At 29.6% G+C, this 21371-nt stretch overlaps 1 protein-coding gene and 1 non-coding gene across 5 annotated transcripts in view; both read right to left on the reverse strand.

Moving 5' to 3' along the window:
• The window catches only part of LOC123296429 (peroxidasin), a 493576-nt gene that overhangs the window by 13187 nt on the left and 459018 nt on the right, over nt 1–21371 (reverse strand). For all 4 annotated transcript variants that reach the window (XM_044877901.1, XM_044877898.1, XM_044877900.1 and 1 more), the window contains exon 2: nt 11999–12214. In XM_044877901.1, coding sequence (XP_044733836.1) covers nt 11999–12214 — 216 coding nt within the window. The remainder of the gene's footprint in view (nt 1–11998; nt 12215–21371) is intronic.
• Trnap-ugg lies at nt 13065–13136 on the reverse strand. Its single transcript has one exon. It is a non-coding gene; the product is annotated as a tRNA-Pro (tRNA).

The following is a 21371-nucleotide window of genomic DNA, read 5'->3' on the forward strand; positions in this document are numbered from 1 at the left end:
TATCATAAACTATGATTTCATTTAGTGCTTATCTAAACTAATATTATAAAGAGAAAAGATTTAGTTTTTTGTACGTTTGTATGATTTTGCCTTGAAATAAGTCTTTCGGCTATTGAAAGCTACTATAAGCGAATAACATGGGCTGTATTTTATTTTCAAAAAAAAAAAAAAATTAAAATCCATGAAATTGTCCACAAAATAGTGACAAGTGGAGGCGAAGGAAGTGAAGGCTATAACGCAGTTGTCTTTGTGTTTAAAGTTGAAATTACTCAGTGAAGCGGGTGGATAACTGCTAAAATACCATTAATATAGTTTTTGTGCATAAATTCGCATTCATTTTTTGTGATTTAATACCGAGTCAAAAATCACGAAAACCCAATTCATTTATAAGCAGGTAAATATTCCCTGAAATATCACCTGAAATCAATTTGAACAGATGAAAACAAACAATTGACTGAGTTAATTGTTGCAATACCCTGTAAAGAAACTGTTGAATGTCAGTGCTTGCATTATTTTTTTTATAAATTATAAGAGTTTAAAAAACCAACACAATAGGATATTAAACTCTGTTTGAAAAAGGAACTTCAAAATGTTGATTTTCATAATTAAATTCGGCAAAATAAAGAGGCTTTATTGCCATATTAATTAAATTAAATTTTAAACCTTTTTTATTCTCGCAAAAACGCCGTCAGCCTACAATTACTATGACAGCCAACAACAGATTATTAATTAATGCATATTACTTTTGTCTATATGATGTCACATCATGACGGCTCGTGTTTTAGGTCACGTGATATCAGATTAAAAGTTACGACTTTTAATTTTGATTTAATAAAACAATAATGTGCTTTTATGACTCAAAATCAGAATATTTAAGTATATTCCAACATAAATTTTAATTTTTAGCAAACATTATTTATTTTTTACTACCGAAAGTGCCCTTTTCCTGAGATATCTTTCGAAAATCATATGCAAGGAGATTTTTTGAATCGATTTTGTACCTTCTCGTCGAAATTATTTCCAAACTGGCAAAATAAACTGTATTATTTTATATTCATGGAATTTGTTCTTCTCAGTGTAAAATAATTTCTGGACTTTAATAATAAAATCTATCCCTGTTCTGTAGATAATATAGCTCCCATATGTACTATTTATTTCACATAACATAGCTCATCGTGTGTGTTCTGTAGTTCTGACTCTAATGGTGACTAGTAAACATTATATAGTTATTATTATGATTATTTATTGTTAAATTAACAACCATGATGATGGCATTATAGCTACTAGCTCCATGGAACTAGGTCCTTGGGGATGGGTGTGCGTTTATCATTATTTTTTTTTATAAATGGTGTCTCAAAATTAAAGGAAACAAAATAACAGAATAATAAATCGGGTAGAATATATAGTGCATCGGATAAAATTCCACGAATTTGCTGACACATATAAATTTGTTTTATCCAAATTGGACCGTTTTTCATAAGTGTGGCTGAATGTCATTGATACAGATCTTAAGGATTGAGTGATTGCGAATTTATAGAGTTGTCAATGATGGTCTAGACTCTTTGAGTTAAAAAAAATATCTTTTCTCATTCGAAATAGTTAAATCATTATTCCGGCTATACTTAATATGAAAACTTCCAAATACTGAGCTAACTACGGATTTAAAGATGAAATAGTGAACCGGGAGTAAACATTACCTTAGAACATATAGACCGTGGGATACCACGGCATTTTTTTAAATGATAAATACATGCTGAAACTTTGTGACTGACTTCCTTTTGACGAGTATATTAAAATTTCAGCCTGATGATGTCATATTTGAATTATCGTTCTGAAAAAACGCAGCAAGGAATTTGTCTATTAAACAATAAAATATTTTGTCCGGCAAAAATACTACAACGATGAGCTTGTATATCACCTCGAACATGCGGTACTTAAGTATTTTTGTTTATGAATACGTACATGGTTTACTTTTTAACCCCCGAACTAAAAGAAGGGAGTGTTCTTTGCTATGTGCGAGCTAAGAGTTTTGTATCCTAAAAAACTAAAAAATAGGCGATGATCTTCCAAATCGATTTAGTTTGGAAAAAGCATGACATATAATTGCAACATATAAATAATTACTATGGAAATGAATGGTCAAATAAACCTGGCTCATTTTATTTCGAAAAGTGAAATGATAAAATAATTAGGTAATTCAAAACAATAATTCAAAAAGAACAAAGTCAACTCAAATATTTCAATTTCAATTAAAATATTTCCAAAAATTTGTCCATAAAAATGATAACTCTCTATTTATCTCTTCATCTCATCTGATGTCCTTGACCATCACTTTGATATTGATTTAAGAAGGAATGTTATAAGTTTAAAGTGTTTATCTGTCTGTCCGTACGTTTCTCAGTGACATCGTAGCCCTTAAACAGTCGAACCGATTTGATTGAGAACATTTTATAGCTAAGTTTCCAAAAATCGGTTTAAAAAAAATAAATCGCATTTGTCGGGGGTTTTTTAAATTTTGTAAATTTCACTTGTGCTGAATTGTTTAATAATAATTATTATTGTTATCATGTGATCATAGTGTCCGGCAAATTCTCTACTGCGTTTTTTCAAAAAGAAAACTCAAATATGACGTCATTTGAAAACGCAGTTCATTTTTCAAAAAGAAAACGTTTTATATCATGGAAATATACTTTTATACCCTTTTCAAGCGCCATTACAGTTCCAACTTAATCTTGATCAACTTAGAAAACGCTTAGATTTTTCTTGCAGACCACCATATTTTTAATATACCTTAACTGCTCGCCGTCATGGTCATTTTTTCATCGCCATCACTTCGCTTTAATTTTGGGACACACTTTAAAATAAAATATTTTTTTAATTAAAAATTTTATATTACAACAGCATTTTAATTTTTTGATGTCTGCCATCATGATGACGTTATAATGGCATGATTTAATCAATTTTTTTTTTTTAATTCAATGACAGTTTTATGTCATTATTTTTGTTTTTGTTATTCATGATATTTTTTTAATTTAGTTAATTATTAGTTAAATAAAAAAAAAAAATACAAAATCAAGCGAAATGGTGACGATAGCGAAAAAAGGGGGTGGTTTTTAATAGGTTGATATTTGAATATCGTATTTGTTTTATTTTTTGTTTAATTAAATATGGATCGATAAAATATTATATTTAAATTTTTAATTATTATCCATGTATATTTTGAGAAAAATATTTTTAGCTAAGGGCAATAAACGAAAATCGAGAGAAAATCTGCTGATTTTATACAGTACACCTGCCTGCATTTTCCGCATCGCATTAGTCCGATCACTGAAAAATGATATTGTTTTGTAGATAAGTTATATGGAAACATCGATTGTAAGTAAGCCTTGGCATCTTTCTAGGTAGAGTAAAACCTTCAGTAACAGTTGATTAAAAATGAGTAAACGCTCTTGTCCTAGGAATTCTCACTTCACGAATAGAAAAGTGAAGTTGGTATTTATAAATCTTTACTTAAAACTTTAAGAGGAGATGGACAACCTTTGAATGCAATCTTTGATTGCTTATAGCTTCTTCATTTTTTAATCAATTTGAATTTTCCTTTCAAATTTTGCCATGGCATCAAGTCTACTTTTTCATTCTTATGGGTAAAACAACTAATTCGACATCAGGATTATCCCATAAAAAAATTAGGTTTTTCCCCGTGACTCCGTTTATTTACTGTTCCATGGGCTGGCCATGTCTTTAATTTGGTCGAGTTAGCATGGAACTGTGGTTTTTTTGGGTTTTTGGTTTACCCTATGATTTCAGTCCTTCATTGATCTGAGAAAAGCTCAGAAATATTAGATAATATTATGATCACGCTAATCATCTACTAAAAGTATGTTAATGTGAAACTCACTCTGAGCACACGATAGTGTCCGACTAACCTCACCTTTTCTTTTATAAAGGTAGTACGAGCGTCAGGCAAGTTTAGATTAGTAGTTGAAATTATTTGTAATTTGTTGTAATTTCATGAATGTAAACGAAAAATAAGAATACAATTTTTCGATATCTGCCTTAGTTTTCGAAATATCGAAAGCTAAATATTTAAACAAAATTTTCAATTTTCGCTACTTTGAAAATTACTCTTACTTTTAAATAATTAATAGTATTTTTATTCTTACTCTTAGTCTTATATTGTCAAGTTATAACATAATTCACCTTCAAAATTGAAAAAATATATTTTTAAAAAGCTGTGTCTCCACTACTGTGCCCATACATCTTTATTTAGTCGAGCATTGCTTTGTCGCTCGTGCATCCGTCATCCTTAATTAGTAATTTTTATTAGTTTTTTGAAATTTTTCCATGTATAAATAAAGATTTAGCTCTTCTTGTTTGTTTTTTATTAGCTGGAAGATCATTTCCTTGCAAAAAGCTAACTTTTACTATCTCAAGACAATGAGAGTATACTTTACCTAGCTATAGTCAACTCTGACGCCTACAAACAATGATTTTTTAATTGCAGTCCGGGACCAAGGCAGAGCGCCGTACTGTAACTTGCTCAGAGTGCTCACTAGAAAAGAAGGGGTCGCTTACAATTAACACAGCCATTATTCATGAACTCACTACGTTTTTGCACAGAGTACAAGACTGAGTAGGTTGTATAGAGGTCTGAATGTCTGATGGTTCTTTAAAATATCAATTCATGCTATTAACTTTCGTTTTGCATTTTTTTTGTAAGATACTGTAGCTAGTAATCTTGCCTCAAGTATTATTAAAGTAGGTAGGCACTCAACAGTCAACATAAATAAATATATGTATAATAAAAGATAAAAACAATACTAATAATACTAAAAAATGAAAAAAAAAAAATGTCAATTGCATTAATTGTGTTTACAGTTTTAGTTGTGTGTTTGTTTGTTTGTTTTTGTATAATTTTTTGCTTTTTTACTTTTTTACTTTATTTTGCATTTTGTTTTTAATATTTAAAAAGTATTTATCGTATCTGTACAGTATACCACTATGGTGTACGTCTTATATTTTAATATGCATTGAAATGCAACATTATACAATATTCATTTGAATACGAAATAATAATGAATTCAATTGACATAAATATAGGTATACAAATTATACAGATACAGGGCGTATCAGGAATAACTAAATACGTGTGCTTTAAAACAGGCCTGTATACAAGTGAAATTTACAAAATTTTAAAAACTCCCGAGAAATTGTTTGGCTACAGAATCCTTAACTTGCACTTAAAACGTATCAAAGCACACTCTCCAGTAAATTACCTTTTTCCTTAGAGCCTTCTACAAATTGAACAGATTTTGAGGATCATCACCTATTTTTTAATTGTTACGGGTGTGGAATCCTAAACTCGAACTTAGCTAAGAGCACTCTCCATTAAATTTCCTTTCAAACGACACCAAAAAAAGTCAAATCGGTTAATCCGTTTAGGTGCTACGATGCCACGGACAGACACGCAGACAGATAAACACACATTGCGGTCAAACTTATAACACTACTTTTTTTGAATGTAGGAGGTAATAAAAAAATTAAATCAACGTATTACTCTAATGCAAACTCACTGATTCGACTTGTGACGTCATCAAATTTCCATTAAATTTTATTTACCGAAAGTCAAATTTTATCTGATTTTAATGAACAAAACATACAATTACATTAAATTTGAAGACAAATCAAATAATTTTCCCTTATAAATTTCACAGGCTTGAATTTTTGCTGTACCTGATTCTTGCGGACATACTGCAAATTGTATGTAGGTTATATATATGTTACCGTTTTATTGTAAGAATCGTTAGTTTATAATAAATCTAACCAGATTGTTAAGTGTCGATAAATTGTGAAAGCACAATAAAATTTACAATCAAACGCTTTTATTTTCGTTAGATTATAAAGTACCAAATCGAATTTTAACGCATTACAAATTACTAAATGCGCGCTGATTCAGTCACTTTCAGATTCAGTTAGCAGTAAATAGTACTACTATAACGAATACTCGAAATCGGAAACACATATTGTTCACGCCTTGAGAGATAAATAATTTACTTTTTTTAAATAGTCAATAAACATATTCTAAATAAGTAATTTGTTTAATTTTTGTATTTTTAACCCCCGAACTAAAAAACCCCGTCTGTGGCATCGTAGCGCCTAAACGGATGAACCGATTTTGATTTTTTTGGTTTTGTTCGCAAGGTAATTTAATGAACACTGTTCTTAGCTATGTATTTCAAGTGCGGGTTTAATCCCTAAAACAAAAAATTCCCGATGATCTTTCAAATCGGCACAGTTTGGAAAAGCCTTTAAGGAAAAAGGGAATTTAATGGAGAGTGTTCTTAGATATGTTTCAAATGCGAGTTTAGGGTTCCGTAGCCGAAAAATTTGTCGAGGGTTTTTTAAATTTCACTTGTAACAAACTCTTGAAGCATATTTGTTAAACGCTCTCTTCAACGAATCATTTCGATTAGTAGCTCTGTGAGAAGGCTGTGCAGTGATTGGACGATAGCTTGCATTCTTGTTTATAAACTGACGACTAACGATTCTTACAAAAACCCGGTGACATATACATATCAGTAAAGTAAATAGTATATAATATTATATAAATACGTATACGTTATACGTTTTATATAAATAAAATATGAATATTCATTAAATTAGAAGAACAGATATACAATTATCTGATCTATATATTCTATGAATTTATATATCATTCATATATTATACCCTTTATTTACTTATTTGACATAAGTACAGAAAATAAATAGTTCTATAAACTCAATTCATAACAAAAACTTGCTTTTTTCGACGTTTTAAAAGCTCTACTAATCTACAATTCCCCCAGTTTGGGATAGAGCTTTGAAAATTTGAATGCAAGTCAAGATTGTATTATATTGTCAATTACCCAGTACCCCACCTCTTTTTATATCGAAAAATGTTTTTAAAGGTATTTCTTTTGAATCGGGGATTTTCTTAAGTTTTTTTAAATTAATATTAAAACGAACGACGTTACTGGATACTAACTCTGCATAAGTATTCGAAGCGATTCGAATTCGGCACCAAAGTTACTGGATTTATTTCTAACGTACAATATTGATGTAATTCGCTTCGAATCCTTAGGCAGAGTTAGTATTCACCATCGCCGTACCTATTTGAAGGTGCAGGGGTGAGATATCAAAGGATGTGACATTCATATTCTCACAAGTACCCACCCGTACCGCGCAAAACTGACTCTATGATGCGTAAACTTACTTTTACCTGCAGGAACATCTTTTACTACATGATCCCTGGTGGGTCATTTCACCTAAAAAATTTCAGCATGGGCTTGTAGCCTCATTATTAAACAATATGTGTACATGCATACCTTTCTTTATCACGATGTGTTTTGACACCTAAAAAATTTGTTATTGTTTCTGTTAGTTGATCTAATTTTTGTTTGGTGAACCCGCTTCGATATCCCAAAAAAAATCACCTTTTTGAAATTGGCGAACCTAATTGACATTTTTATTCATATCAATTTTTTAGCTCGATTTTATTAAATTTTATTGTAAAGAAGTCAATAATCTACAATATTTTCGTAAACAGAGAGTTAAATGGAAATGTGCAATATAATAGTTTTGTATTGTAATGTGAAGAATGAAATGTTTATTCAAGTATTATAGCAGTAACTGTTTCGTGTTACTTGTAAAATGTTTAAAACAATTTTATTATCGAGAACGTCTTCAGATTCGAAAAAGTGGGTTAAAAATTATGCTTATTATTTTCCCACAATTCGTATTTTTTATGCAAAATGATTTTTTAATCTTTCTAAAAAAAGTAACGGGTTAATTTTTCAAATTATATCACTAAATAAAAGTGAATACTTTTCAATGAATTGAAATAAAATACAAAAACTGATTATTATTTTTTATTAACAACCCCAATTGTCCAATCAAACTGGCGTATGCTCAGAATCAGTGAGTTTTGTTAAACATGTGAATGCTTCGATGATATTTGCAGGAGGACCATAGATCGGCGATCTATTGAAAGACGTCGTAATAGCGGAAGATCTCGAAGAACTGGGATTTAGCTGTTGAGAAGAGAGGAAAAAAGCACGCCCTTGTGGAAACATTTGGAATGGTTAAAATGTCTTACTACGTCTGATAAATTCTCTTATTTTGTTTTTTGTAAGACATTTTAAGTTTTTTGTCTGAAATATTTCCACATGGGCAATAATATAGTCACTTATTGATAAAGTTTGAGATCTTTTAAGGAAGTATACAATCACCTATGTACCAAATGAACCCCCTCCCCCCCGTCTAGCCCCCCACTAAAAGCATTTTCTCCACCATACTGTGTGTAGGTATTTGATTTTAAAATGTATGTACATGAATTAAATAAACAAGATGTATAATTATCATTACTACAATTGCTTTAATATTCATCGACTTAGGTCTTTAAGTAAAATAATACCAGAATTAGTTGATAGCTCTTACTATCTACTATTATTCTAGTATCGTTACAGCAAACGTTAAATGAATAAAATTACCCTTTTTAGTGTTAATGTTATTGCAATTTACTTACAAGGTGATCTTCAAAAGTGTTACACTTAAATAGCAAAGTTTCTAAAGAAAATATCGACATCAACTTTGATTTGAATGAAGTACAAATTATAACAACATGTACTACTTAAAAAAACTCCAAAAGAAAAAAGAGTGGCGATACAACAATATGAAATTATTAATCTAATGTAATATCCTGTTTACTTATGCAACACATATTACAAGTATGCATTATAATTAAGCTAGCATAAGTATATAATTATTCTAATGTGTGATGGGGTAAGAGTCTGGCTCTCTGAATTCAATTTTTGTTGAATCAGCCAAATGTCAGCTATTTTGATGGATAAATCAATCATGATAATGGATTCTGCTATATCTCAGAGTGCCCGACTCTCACGCGACTAGTATGATAGCGACTATAATGATATAATGGTAGATATTACAATTATTCCTATCCCTATCCCTATATATTATAAATGCGAATGCAAGCATGTTTGTTTGCTTGTTTGTTACGCTTTCACGTTAAAACTAGCGAATGGTTTTTAATGCAAATGTACAGCAATATAGCTGATAAATCAGAATAACACATGAACTGTAATTTATAAAGATATATTTAAAAAAAATAAAAAAATTTAATTTAATCTGACATTTTCCATTTTTTAAATTTTTACAGATATATTTAATTTATGGTTTAAAATGATGATTATAGATGGAGGAGATCTATGATCATCATTTTGAACCATAAATTAAAGAATTCTGTAAAAATTTAAAATACTAAATGTGAAACAAATCATGGCCAACTTTTCTGATATACTCAATGAATTATGACTATTTTACAGTTAACAAAATTGAAAACTATGTATATCAAGAGAGGGTGGAAGCTATAAAGCGATGGTTTTTACTTTTAAGCCCAGTGAAGCGGGTGGGTATCAATCTATTTTTCAAATAAAACTTATTTAGTCCAAAAAATGTACAGGGTTTTGAATACAGATATCATTTCAGTACAACAATATTACAACATCAATTATTGTAATTCCCTCAACAATAATTGTACCTTTCTCGAATAATTTTCATGCATAAATTGGATCATTTTGCCATTGATTTAAAATTGATCTTAATATTTATAAATTTTGTTTCAGGTTTGTATTAGTTATCGTTGAATAACGAAATAGCGCTCAGATCCAATTTTCGAATCATAAGGCTACGCTTTATCTAACTGTGTAACTCAGGCTGACTTGCTCGGACTAAATAACGAACTATATTTTTTGCAACATACTTTGAGATGTGTAATTTTGTTTTACCAATGATTTTTACTTGATAAAAATTTCAGAAACTTTTGAGCATAAAACATTTCAAAATGGGTCAATTCTTTTCAAACTAACTTGTACTAAAACTAAATAACTAAAAAGTTTAAAAAAAAATCCTTTTAATAAAAATAAAATTGTCATTATGTAACATAATATATAAAATTAACTTTTTTTTTTGTCAAGCCATAACATTAGCATCACTTTATGGGTTACTACTGTTAAAGTTAAAGCTATTTATTATGGCATGTAGAATGTATTTAAACTTTTCAAGAAAAACTTTATACTCACTCAAACTTTAATTGAAAACATATTTATTTATTTTGTACAATACATAATGCCATGCCCTATAAAAATTGTTTATTCCTATTTAATATAATTGTATAAAAAAAAGTGATTTATAAATTCAATTACCTGGACTTACTTTAGTTTGAATTCAAAGAGAGTAAAAAAATTTAAATTAAAAAAAAAAATAATTTTTTGTTGAATAATACATACAAGATGTTCCAAGATAATCATTTTTAACATTTCTTAGAAAAGGGGCCAACCTCGGAATCTAAGGGAATAAGCTGAAAATTTGTACAAACCTTTATTTTGATAGCTCAAATGTTGTCTCAAAAGTCACATATCCTCACGTGTCAGCGTCCTTAGTTATGCAAGGTCAAAGGTCGCAAAAAATCAGTTTTTTGAAAATATCTGGTTTTCTTTGCCTTCAATCGTATTTATTATAATCGCCCTTCTCCGCACTTTGACCTTGAAAATCTAGGACGCTAACACTGACACTAACAAAGATTTGTACAAGTATGGTTGGAGTAATCTTATTTTTTTTGGCAAACGCCATTTGATCACTATTTTTCAATAATTTTCTGGATATTTCAAATAGTGTATGCTGTTAGGCCAAAAATCATTCTCAAATAAAATATATTTAAGATTAAGAATATGTAACAATCTAGGCAATGAAATCGTGACCACAAAACTTGAAGTTTGACGTTTGTAAATTATGGCTTTTCTCCAAGTCATTAAGGACTGGCTAAATTTTTTTGTGAATGGGAGGCTTGTGCGTGTGCGAATAAAATGTTTCCAAGTCATGGTAAATTGAAGGTGTTTAAAAAAAAATTAGCTGGTTATTAATGACTTGGAAAAAAATTTATGAGATTCAGGGCTGTATGTGTATTAAGCGAGGATCTGCATTTTAAAACCTACAATAACTAAACCGTTATTGTTGTACTTTTCATTGTTGAAACGAAGAATTAAATCAATTGAAAAAACTGTCTCAAAATAAATTTGGCCGCTATAAACTGTAAAAATGATATGTAATATTTTACAATGATAAAAAATATAAAAATATAAAACTTAACAAAGTTACATGCGCATTTTTTGCTTTGATACAAGAGTTTATCACAGAATATCTTTTATCTATGCCCGTGAGATAAGAAGTACTTTTCTCACTCATTATGCATGGGAAAAATAGGTCATTACCGCCCTAGTGTGGTAATGAATTAATTCATTATCGTTCTTGTATCGTAATGAATTCATTAAAACACTTCAAATTACTGTCAAAATGTGAAATTACTATAGGAACTTTTTAAATTTTCTATTTTTCTCAATAAGGCATGACCAATTTTAAATAATAATTATCGTTTATTTGCGCAGATTACCGCATTATTAACGTACATCTGTGATTGTCCAACTCGTGTTACGCACTCGTTATCCAAATTTCGCAGGCGTACGTTAATAATGCTGTTATCCCACTAGTATCGTAAATAACTATTATTATCCAACAGGCACATATTTCATTGATGTGTTTGTTAAAGCTTTTAATCTGCCGTTTCGAGATTTTGAACCTTGAACGTATCGAGGTTTCGAGCTTTTAAATTTTCTTGTTTTGTAACGGGAACATAGGTCATATTTAAAAACTAAAAATTATTCTTTCACCAGAAAAATTATTTCTGTTCAATATTATTCTCGTTGATCCCTCTAGAGATTTAAATATTCTGCCTCTTCTATCATAGTATTTAAAATAGAACGAACAAGTATAACGACGTTTCACTGTATAAAAATACAAAACCTAATAAAATATTAAAACAAAGTAAATAAAACACAGTTAAAATAAAGAACTAGTAATAGTATAGTTAGTTATAAAATTCTTACAATTGTTCTAGACGTGGTAATCCTTGAAAGACCGCTGGATCAATATGTGAAATCCGGTTCTTGTACAAGTATAGATAACGTAATGATGTTAAACCAGCAAATGCACCATCACGTAATGATGTCAGCATATTATTATTTAATAGAAGTGTGTCCAGATGTTTTAAGCCACGAAATGTGCCAGCCGGTATGTCACGAATTTTATTGAATCGTAAATCTCTGTAAAAAAGAATAACAAAAATAAATTTTATATTAAAAAATTAACAAAAATAAATAAATTTTATAAATTTTAATTATTATACCATGTATATATGAAATATACATAGTATATTAAGTTTAGTCCCAAGTTTGTAACGCTTAAAAATAATGATGCTAGGAAAAAAATTTTGTCATAGGTGTTCATAAAATCACCTAATTAGTCCATTACCGTCCGTCCGTCTGTGGACACGATAACTCAAAAACGAAAAACATATCGAGCTGAAATTTTTACAGCGTACTCAGGACGTAAAAAGTGAGGTCAAGTTCGTAAATGAGCATCATAGGTCAAATGGGTCTTGGGTCCGTAGGACCCATCTTGTAAACCGTTAGAGATAGAACAAAAGTTTAAATGTAAAAAATGTCCCTTATCAAAAATTAAACAACTTTTGTTTGAAACATGTTTTCGTAAACATCACTGTTTTCGTAAACATCACTTGGAGATTCCACCGACTAGCCTTGGAATAATCAAGAAACCACTCCTAAAATTTTCAGAATTTTTTAGACTTAGTTCAACTTGATATAAAAAAATTAATCCTCTTATCCAAAATTTCCCTTGCGCTTGTACAACCTTAAAATTAATGGAGTGAGTGCAAAATAATGGGCTCAACCGGGATTTGAACCCGGGACCTCTCGCACCCAATTTAATAAATATGTAATTATATTGCTATTAAAAATAAAATTGGGCTAGTATTAAAGTATTTGAGTTTTTATCATTCATCAGATGTCAATTCAATTATAAAAAGAGCTAATAATCTTCAAACATAATCTAAGAAATTTTCTACAAAAATTATGATATGGTAGTAAAAAAAGAGGGCTCAACCGGGATTTGAACCCGGGACCTCTCGCACCCAAAGCGAGAATCATACCCCTAGACCATTGAGCCAACGTGTTTCACTAAAGAATTTAAAATTCACAAAACCTTTTGTTTAATTAAACAAAATTTACTTTCACTTTGTGTTTTTAAATCAGTTCTATCATGAAATATTTACAAATTAAAATCGATAAGAAAATACTGCTTTTAATGAAGTTTAAGAACCGAATTCAGAAATGAAATGAATGTTTAATGTAAATAGCCGAATAATTGCAGTAAATAGCATCGAATTCCGAATCATTTTTCGGGCTAGGAACCATTTTACATTTAGATAAAAAATAAATATCGTTGATTTTTTATCATTGGTTTTTTGAAAATAAATATTTAAACTAATATTTTCTTTAAGATGTCTAATAATTTTTTCTTCTGGTTAGTTTTCGTCTGAATCGAATACTATCAAGTGAATACACTTTACTTAGTTCTATTCTGTGATTGTAATGGGATTTCATTTTGAACAACTTAACGTACGTATGGTTTGTAGCACAGAGTACATTTACTCTATCTAGATACCTTCTATACATGACTCTCGACTCCTTATGTAGAGAGAATGATATTGTGAATTGAAATTCTAACTCAAGGGAAATTAATACAAATAAGTAAAGGTGGTTTAGTTTGGTTTGGTTTCTAGGTTGTTGTGTGGAGGGCTTGTGTTATTTGTTTTCATATTGACAAGAAAAGGGGTGTACTATTATACAGAATGTATCAGAATAAAATTTTAGGAGTTTAGAGCTCGTAATGAAATAACAATTCTATGATTATTTTTGACCATGTTTCGGATGGATTGATTAAAGTAAAGTAAAGAATGTTTAATCCGTAGGAGAGTCTAGTTAATGAAAACACATTTCACTATTTTTAATTTAGGCTAATTTTACAAAATTAAAAAAACCCCGGACCAATTTTTTGAGTAAGGAACTTGAAACATAGCCAAAAACACTCCCCATTAAATTACCTTTCAAACGAAACAAAAAAATTCAAAATTGGTTCATTCGTTTAGGCGCTACAATGCCACGGATAGACAGACAGACACAAATACATAGCGATAAAACTTATGACATACCTTTTTTTGGTTCGGGGGTTAATAAAAGAAAATGAGCCACATACAATAAAACGAAGTAAAAAGGCAAAACTTTGCAACTAAAAAAGGTTTTGGCTTTAAAAGTGTATTCCTGGTTTTTCAATAAATTTCAATCAGTTTCGAATAGTGTTGACGATAACTTCCTTTTAAAAGCTGTATTTTCTTTATTGCTTTCTTGTCAAACTTATTTTTATCAAGCCTTTAAAGAGAAGACAAAAATAATCGATGAATTGAACTTCGCTATGGGCTCACATTCTAAAAGCAATAGTTATATAGCTATGCGACGCTTTGTATAGTATCTATCACTCGTCTGTAATTTTATTTGTGCCTTCATTAGAACTTGAAACATTGATTTGTAGCATGAAATATTTTTGATATTGAAAAATTATTGGAAATCGACTGTTTTCTTTCACGGCAAGTGCAAAACAAAGTAGTAACTAAATTGGTTCTGTGGAAGCGATGGAAAATTTAACATTTTAAAATTATAGATGTGAAAGTTCAATCCGATTCTCTCTACTTAGCGTTTCCATATTTAAATCATTTTAAAAATAATTTATTGTCAATTTTTGTGAATTGCATATGAATGATTGTTTATAGATGTTCCTTAATTCTAATATGAAATTTAAGTAGTTTTATTTAGGCCTCTGATGAAAGTTTTTTTATCAAAATATTTCAAAGAAATAAAAACTAAGAAATTTTTAATTTTGAGAACATCCTTTGTGAAATTTCGTTTAAAGTTAAATGTTCATTGTCCATTATATAACAGCTATAAATGTAAAATTCCCTCGAAATAATAAACAGTACCATCTTAGAATTATTATTTTTTTCAATTTATAATCATTTCATAAAATGTTGACGTTAGTTTAGATAATAAGAAATAATTATAAATTTCCATTCTCTCAGTGAACTTAATTCCCTTGATTTTATAGTAATATCTTTTTACACGACTATAACGAAAGTTACTGAAAGACACTGATACAAAATTTCAAGTCCTTTGTTACAAATATGAAGGTCCTTAATATGTTGAAACCCGGTCCTGTTCACCGGGTCATAATCGAAGGGTGATTAATCGAACTTGTAATAGAAGCGTTCTTTTATTTGTTTCAAGTTTTTTTTTTTTCGAACTAACCATTTTCGAATAGTGTTGGCTTGAATGGTATAGGTAAACCCGAACACACCCTTATTTGACTAACTTGCAATAACTTCAATAAATTATTAAAGTTTTAAATGTAATTTAAATAGTTTTTTTTTTCTAAATTTTCACCGACTAGTTTTAAAAAATCTATGAAAACAATCCATCTACCGTTTTCCCATAAGACCAATGTTAAATATGCCTACTTTTGAAGTCATTTAGTTATTTAAATAATCGAGCAACTCCCTCTTAAAGTTTCAGAATTGATTTAGACTTAGTCCAACTTTATATTTAAAAAAAATGAAGCTATTTTATTTAAAATTGTCTCAGTGGTCGTACATCCTTAATATAGATTTGATTCTACTTTGGTATTCATTTGAAACCCGTCCATATAAACCGGATAAAAAATTGACAAAGAAAATAGATTGCGCTATTCAATTCACAGATCAATCAGTCAGATATGTTGACTTCGAATGTTTTCTATACAGCTGAAAGATGCTTTCACTCGAGCATAAGTGTTCCAGGTACAACTTCCCAGATACGCAACTTCATAGTTCTTGTAAATATTATTATTCATATTTCAAAAACAGCATACAAACAAAATAAATACATTTATTTAATAAAATATTTTCATTATTATGCTTATATTTATGTTTTTACGTAAGATAAAAACAAAACAGCTTTCATGTCAAGGTACATTATATTATTATTATATTCAATGATGAATAAAACTAAACTAACAGTAACAGTAACAAAATGTCTTAAACAGAATATTATCTAGCGTAAATTATTACGAAGAAGCCAGTCAGAGCAAATTTACGTCAGTGTAGGTATTGTTTAACTATCTATTTTCCAGGAATCGCGGGATTTTAAAAGAAATTCTATGAAATAAAATAAATATAGGTACAATATCATGTTACCACTGATTGTATAGTAAGTTGTACACAGTTTTAAAATTTTCTTCCGTTGCTTTCTAAATATGGGCATCAGACTGACTTTGGAAAAGAAAATAAGTTACCAGCTTTCGTTTTCTAAGCTACAACCTATTTTTTCCCTTTCAAAGTCAGCTGGGAGGTCATTTTAGCCTGAAATGATCAAAATTAATGATTATGTACTGCCATAAATTGAACAATCCTTTATTTTAAAATAAACAGATGCGAATGGCTTATAGGCATAAAGCCATTCAGCGTTCATTATCTGAAAAAAAAAATACAAAATTTAACAGGACATAGGATTTGAGATAACACGATAACATTGAAGACGGATTTTGGAATTCGTAAACCAAAGTTTGTTTATCACTCAAACTACCTCGAAGTCAATTCTCAAATCGAATGTAATCAAACAGTAATATCGCCCCAGTTTTGAAAGAGCTAAAAACTTCGGAACCCAACCAACTCCTCTATAGACGGCAAACTCAACCCAACCAACTCGTAATTACAATAATACTCCAGGTCTATACAATTTTCGGCCTATTTTACCTGTATTTTTCCGATTGCCAGTCGCTATTGAGAAAACCACGCATTTCGAGTACAGAGCTTTGCCAAATTTTAATTGATCCACCAGCCTTGAATTAAAGCCCATGGCGTGACACAAGTAAAAATTAGCTTTGCCCAAAAACTAATGAGCGACCTTTCTCAGTGTTGACAACCTAGAAAAGTAGGCTTGAGAATGAGTGCGATTATAGGTTTTACCGATTCTTTCTATCTGTAGAAGTGGTTCCGATTAGTCTCAGCAAGTAAAAGACTAGAACGTAATAAAAAAAAAAATCAAACATACAGTGTTAAACGCTTCGAGAGACACTCTATTGCGATAAACTTAAAATCTGGATCTAAAGACGAAAGTCCCGCCCTCGCCTCGTGTTTTATGCTGTTTTGTTACGAAGATCTACAACTACCCTCTTGTCTTCCTAAAATTGAATAAAAGTAATCAAGAAAAAATATTTTTTTTCCTTTATTTCGCAGGACTGTATCTCTTACATGAACACTTCCTCGAAAAAAAACTGTATTCCACAAACAGCAGCTGTTAAAGGTCACAGTAGAAGCAGGAACAATTTATTCAATTTCTCCCAACAATATTGTTTTTTTATGTGTAACATAGGAAATTATCCAGGTAAATCGAATACATTATTGTACACATTTATGTTGCAACAATAAAACTACAGCTTAACAATAAAATGCTATTTATTTTTATGGAGCTTTATAAAAGTAGTAGGTTGAAAGTAAATTCGGAACACTTTTCAGGGAAACAAAGAAAGTTAATTTTGTGCTTTATCGGATTGAAATTAAATATTGAATTTGATAAATTAACAAACATAGAGAATGATCTAGATCTCTGTCTGTAGCATAGACATAGAGAACGTTCAACTGACCGCACATTGATTTTTATTTTTTATTTTCTGCTTTTATTTACTGTTCAGTTAGATAGGAATGTTCAGTTCCATTCTTTATGTCTACGGATAAATCAAGTATGTAACCCTACTAAATTTGGCTCGTAATTTTCAAATTTGACCTATCGTTAATTGGAATTGACCTAAAAATTGTGGATTTCAAAAGAAATTCCATCCAGTATCAAATTTGTAATGTGTAATAAACATTGTGTCTAGCTAAGTTGGCAACATATGGAAAGCTTTTTTATTATAAGGTTTACGAAAAAAATTTATTTTTATAAAAAGCTCTGCTTTCCAAAATATTAAAATTCAGCTATTCACTTTTTTGACATCGAATATATAGGGTCGCATAGAAATGTAGACCATTTTGAACAGATAATATGGGAAACGGTTCAAGAAATCACTCCCGAGATATGTAGGAGTGTATTTAAAAAACTTCGTAAAAGAACAATTACATGTAACTCAATCAATTGTTTGTTTTCAGTTTTCTTTTTCATTTTAAGATGGTAAAAAACATAATAGAAAAAATTTTGCAATTTTAGCTACACCGCGTTTTAAAAATTGCATACTTCTCTACGCCACCTTGCGCAGAGGTGGCGCAGTTTACGTGTAACCACTACAACAATACCTTTGTAATGTTTTTTTTCTTTAGTTTTGTTATTTTTATAGGTAATATTATTTTTCATACGATCTTTTTATTAAATGTATCCAAGTATCCAAGTACGAACCCAATGTTCTTGTTGTTTTTACGAGGTGGTCAGGTATACCAGCAGGCTATCAAGCTGGCTGATGGCTATTGTTTTTATTCGACATTTTATGTATACAATACAATAAGTTAAAACAATGTTTCGTAGAATATTGTTGGTGTCATTTCTTTAAGGATTATTTTAATATGTATTTGTGTTGTTCTGTGTGGCAAGTATTAAAAAATATAGATGTTTGTCTATTAAACTAGATCGTTGAATTTTTAAACTCTTCGATCTAATAAAAAAATAATGCAAGCACTGACATTCAACACTTTCTATACAGAGTTTTTCTACAATTAACTCAGTCAATTGCTTGTTTTCACTTTTTGGAATTATGTTCCTTATCGCACGATATTTGTTTGTTGGTTAGGAGTTAAAACCAAAAAAACTGCATCAGACACCAAAAACCGACATCTAGGTTACATAGGAAATTAAAACTTTTTCAATCAATTCGGGTTGCCATTAATTTTGAGAAAATGCAAAAATCTTTTTATAACTGCCAATTTGTACTGTGTGTCAAAATTTTATGTTTTATTATTTTAAAAAATTGAGCTGTGAAAGTAATCAGAAGTTAAAGAAGACAGAGATAATTTAATGCACAAGTATAGAGATAGTTTTAAGTTAAACTACAGAGATAGTTTTAAGTCAGGGAAATTTTTATGTTACGTCATAATAAATATCTTAATCAAATCAAACGTAATGTACGCATATATTGGGTTGTCTTCTCAATCAGAAGTATGTATTTTTTAAATTAATACTACAATTATTTCATACAGTAAAAACAAAATCAAACAAGTATTTGACTTCTGAAATTTCTACCTAAAATTTTTAGAAAAATACCTTGTAAATAAAAAAAGTAAGGGCTACATTGATAATGTACGAAGGAACGAAATTAATATAGATCCTACCGGGTGTTCCACGACACCTCTCGATCTTTTTTTCCATATTAAAAACAGAATATTATTATTAACCTTTTATTTTAATTTATTGATTTTCTAAGAAATGAGATTAGTGATCTAGATTTAATATAAACATCCCTGTTTTCAAAACAATGAGCCAGAAAACCACACAAACTTACAGAGTATTTCATTGAATGACTGACAATGAATGTCTTGTCTTGTACTCTGAGCTGACTATGTATAATAATAATAATAAGTTTCGTAAATGTAATTAATAATAAGTTTTATTCTCTTTATAATAATAATAATAATAATAAATTTCTTCCTATTTTCTATGTAACTCTCTTTTGAATCTTCTTCTTGTTGCCCTCTTGTGTTCGCTAGAAAGATATACATAATAGTTTATATAGGACCATAATATTTTATATAACAGATGTGATACCTTTTACGTTATTCTTGTTTTGTGTTATAATAATATAAAATGTATGATGGTATAAACTATAATAAGTCGTAGCCTTCAAAGTTGTCATTCCAGAAATATTCAAAGGATTTATTCATGGTACCAAATATTATATTTATAAATTAAATACTGTATACAGGAGAGACAAAAAATACAAATTAAACAATTGGTAGGACGGTTCTATTCGTTGTGTGCGTAGTCATGGTAGGGACAATAAAATCGATGCCAGCGCTTCCAGTGAAAAATTTTGGCGATAAAGGAGGGTGTTATGACATTTGCAGTTCTTTACACGTTAATGGTATAGAAAATATCAAATTAAAGTTATTGAAAAGCACTAATTAATTAAACTTAATGTATTAAAATTGTGAAAAAAAGAAATTAAATTGCACAAATATTATTTTTCAAATGTAAATCATCATAATTATTCATTTAAATTTATGATTGTTTACACTTACTTACTTACTTTTACTTTTTTGTATTCCACTATACCTGAATCTGTACAATGGAAATTGGGAAAATTAACAGGATTTGCGAAAAACCAGGGCAGGTAGAATATGAGTACCTATAACATATCCAAATTTCAAATCGATAGAGTAAAGAATATAATCGCAGTGCTTGAAATTTAAATGTAGTTTTAACCATTCTTATCTGGAAAACTGCTTTCCTTTACAATTATTTTTTTCCACATGAATATTTAAAAGGAGTCTTAAAAAAATTAGACAGTTTCACGCCAATCAAGTAATGATTTCACGCCCTTGAGAAATGTGTATAGAACCGTCTTAAATAGACTTTATGTTAGGAAAATATGTTGGGGGACTTTTATGAATTCTATTTTATTTTTGGTTTAGTAAATTAGGAAACATCGATTTTTTAACTTATTGGCGTCACGTAATTCTTATAAATTTGGGTCTTTTATAGATTTTGAGAATGTCTTGGCACCGAGATCCAGCACATCGGTGAATGATACCGAAAATCTAACATCAATAACAATAATCTTAGCGAGTTAAAGCGCAATCGACTTTGACTGCTTAGACTTAGTGGCTGTTTGATCAATTATAATTAATGGTGCGGTAAATTGATCACACCATCGTCGCTGGATAAGAACAAAATAACCGAATCCACCCACATCATAAAAATTTAATTATAATCAGATGGAGTTTAATAAATAAAGATTAAAAATAATGATGTGGGTGGCTAGTCTGTTATAGAAATATGTGTCTGAGGAACGGAGGCTAATTCCCATTATTATTATTATTATTGGAGAGTTTAAAAAAAATTCCATTCAGACTGGATAATAGTAGGCCATATTATCATAAAAATCGAATTTTGGAACTTAATAACGTCATCAAAATAAAAAAAAATTAATTTTTCCCTATCCAATCCAAATTTTATGCAATTTTGATTAACCAAGTATTTAATCCTACTAAATTTGGGTCATACTTTTAAAATTGCTAGTCAAATTTCACCTCACTATAATAGTTTTTAAGAATGTTTAATGAAGTTCTGGTATCGACATCGTAGGTAGCCAAAATCTAACAGCAAAAATAGT

The sequence above is a fragment of the Chrysoperla carnea genome, chromosome 3 (genome assembly GCF_905475395.1).
Source record: "Chrysoperla carnea chromosome 3, inChrCarn1.1, whole genome shotgun sequence".
Taxonomy (NCBI): Eukaryota; Metazoa; Arthropoda; class Insecta; order Neuroptera; family Chrysopidae; genus Chrysoperla; species Chrysoperla carnea.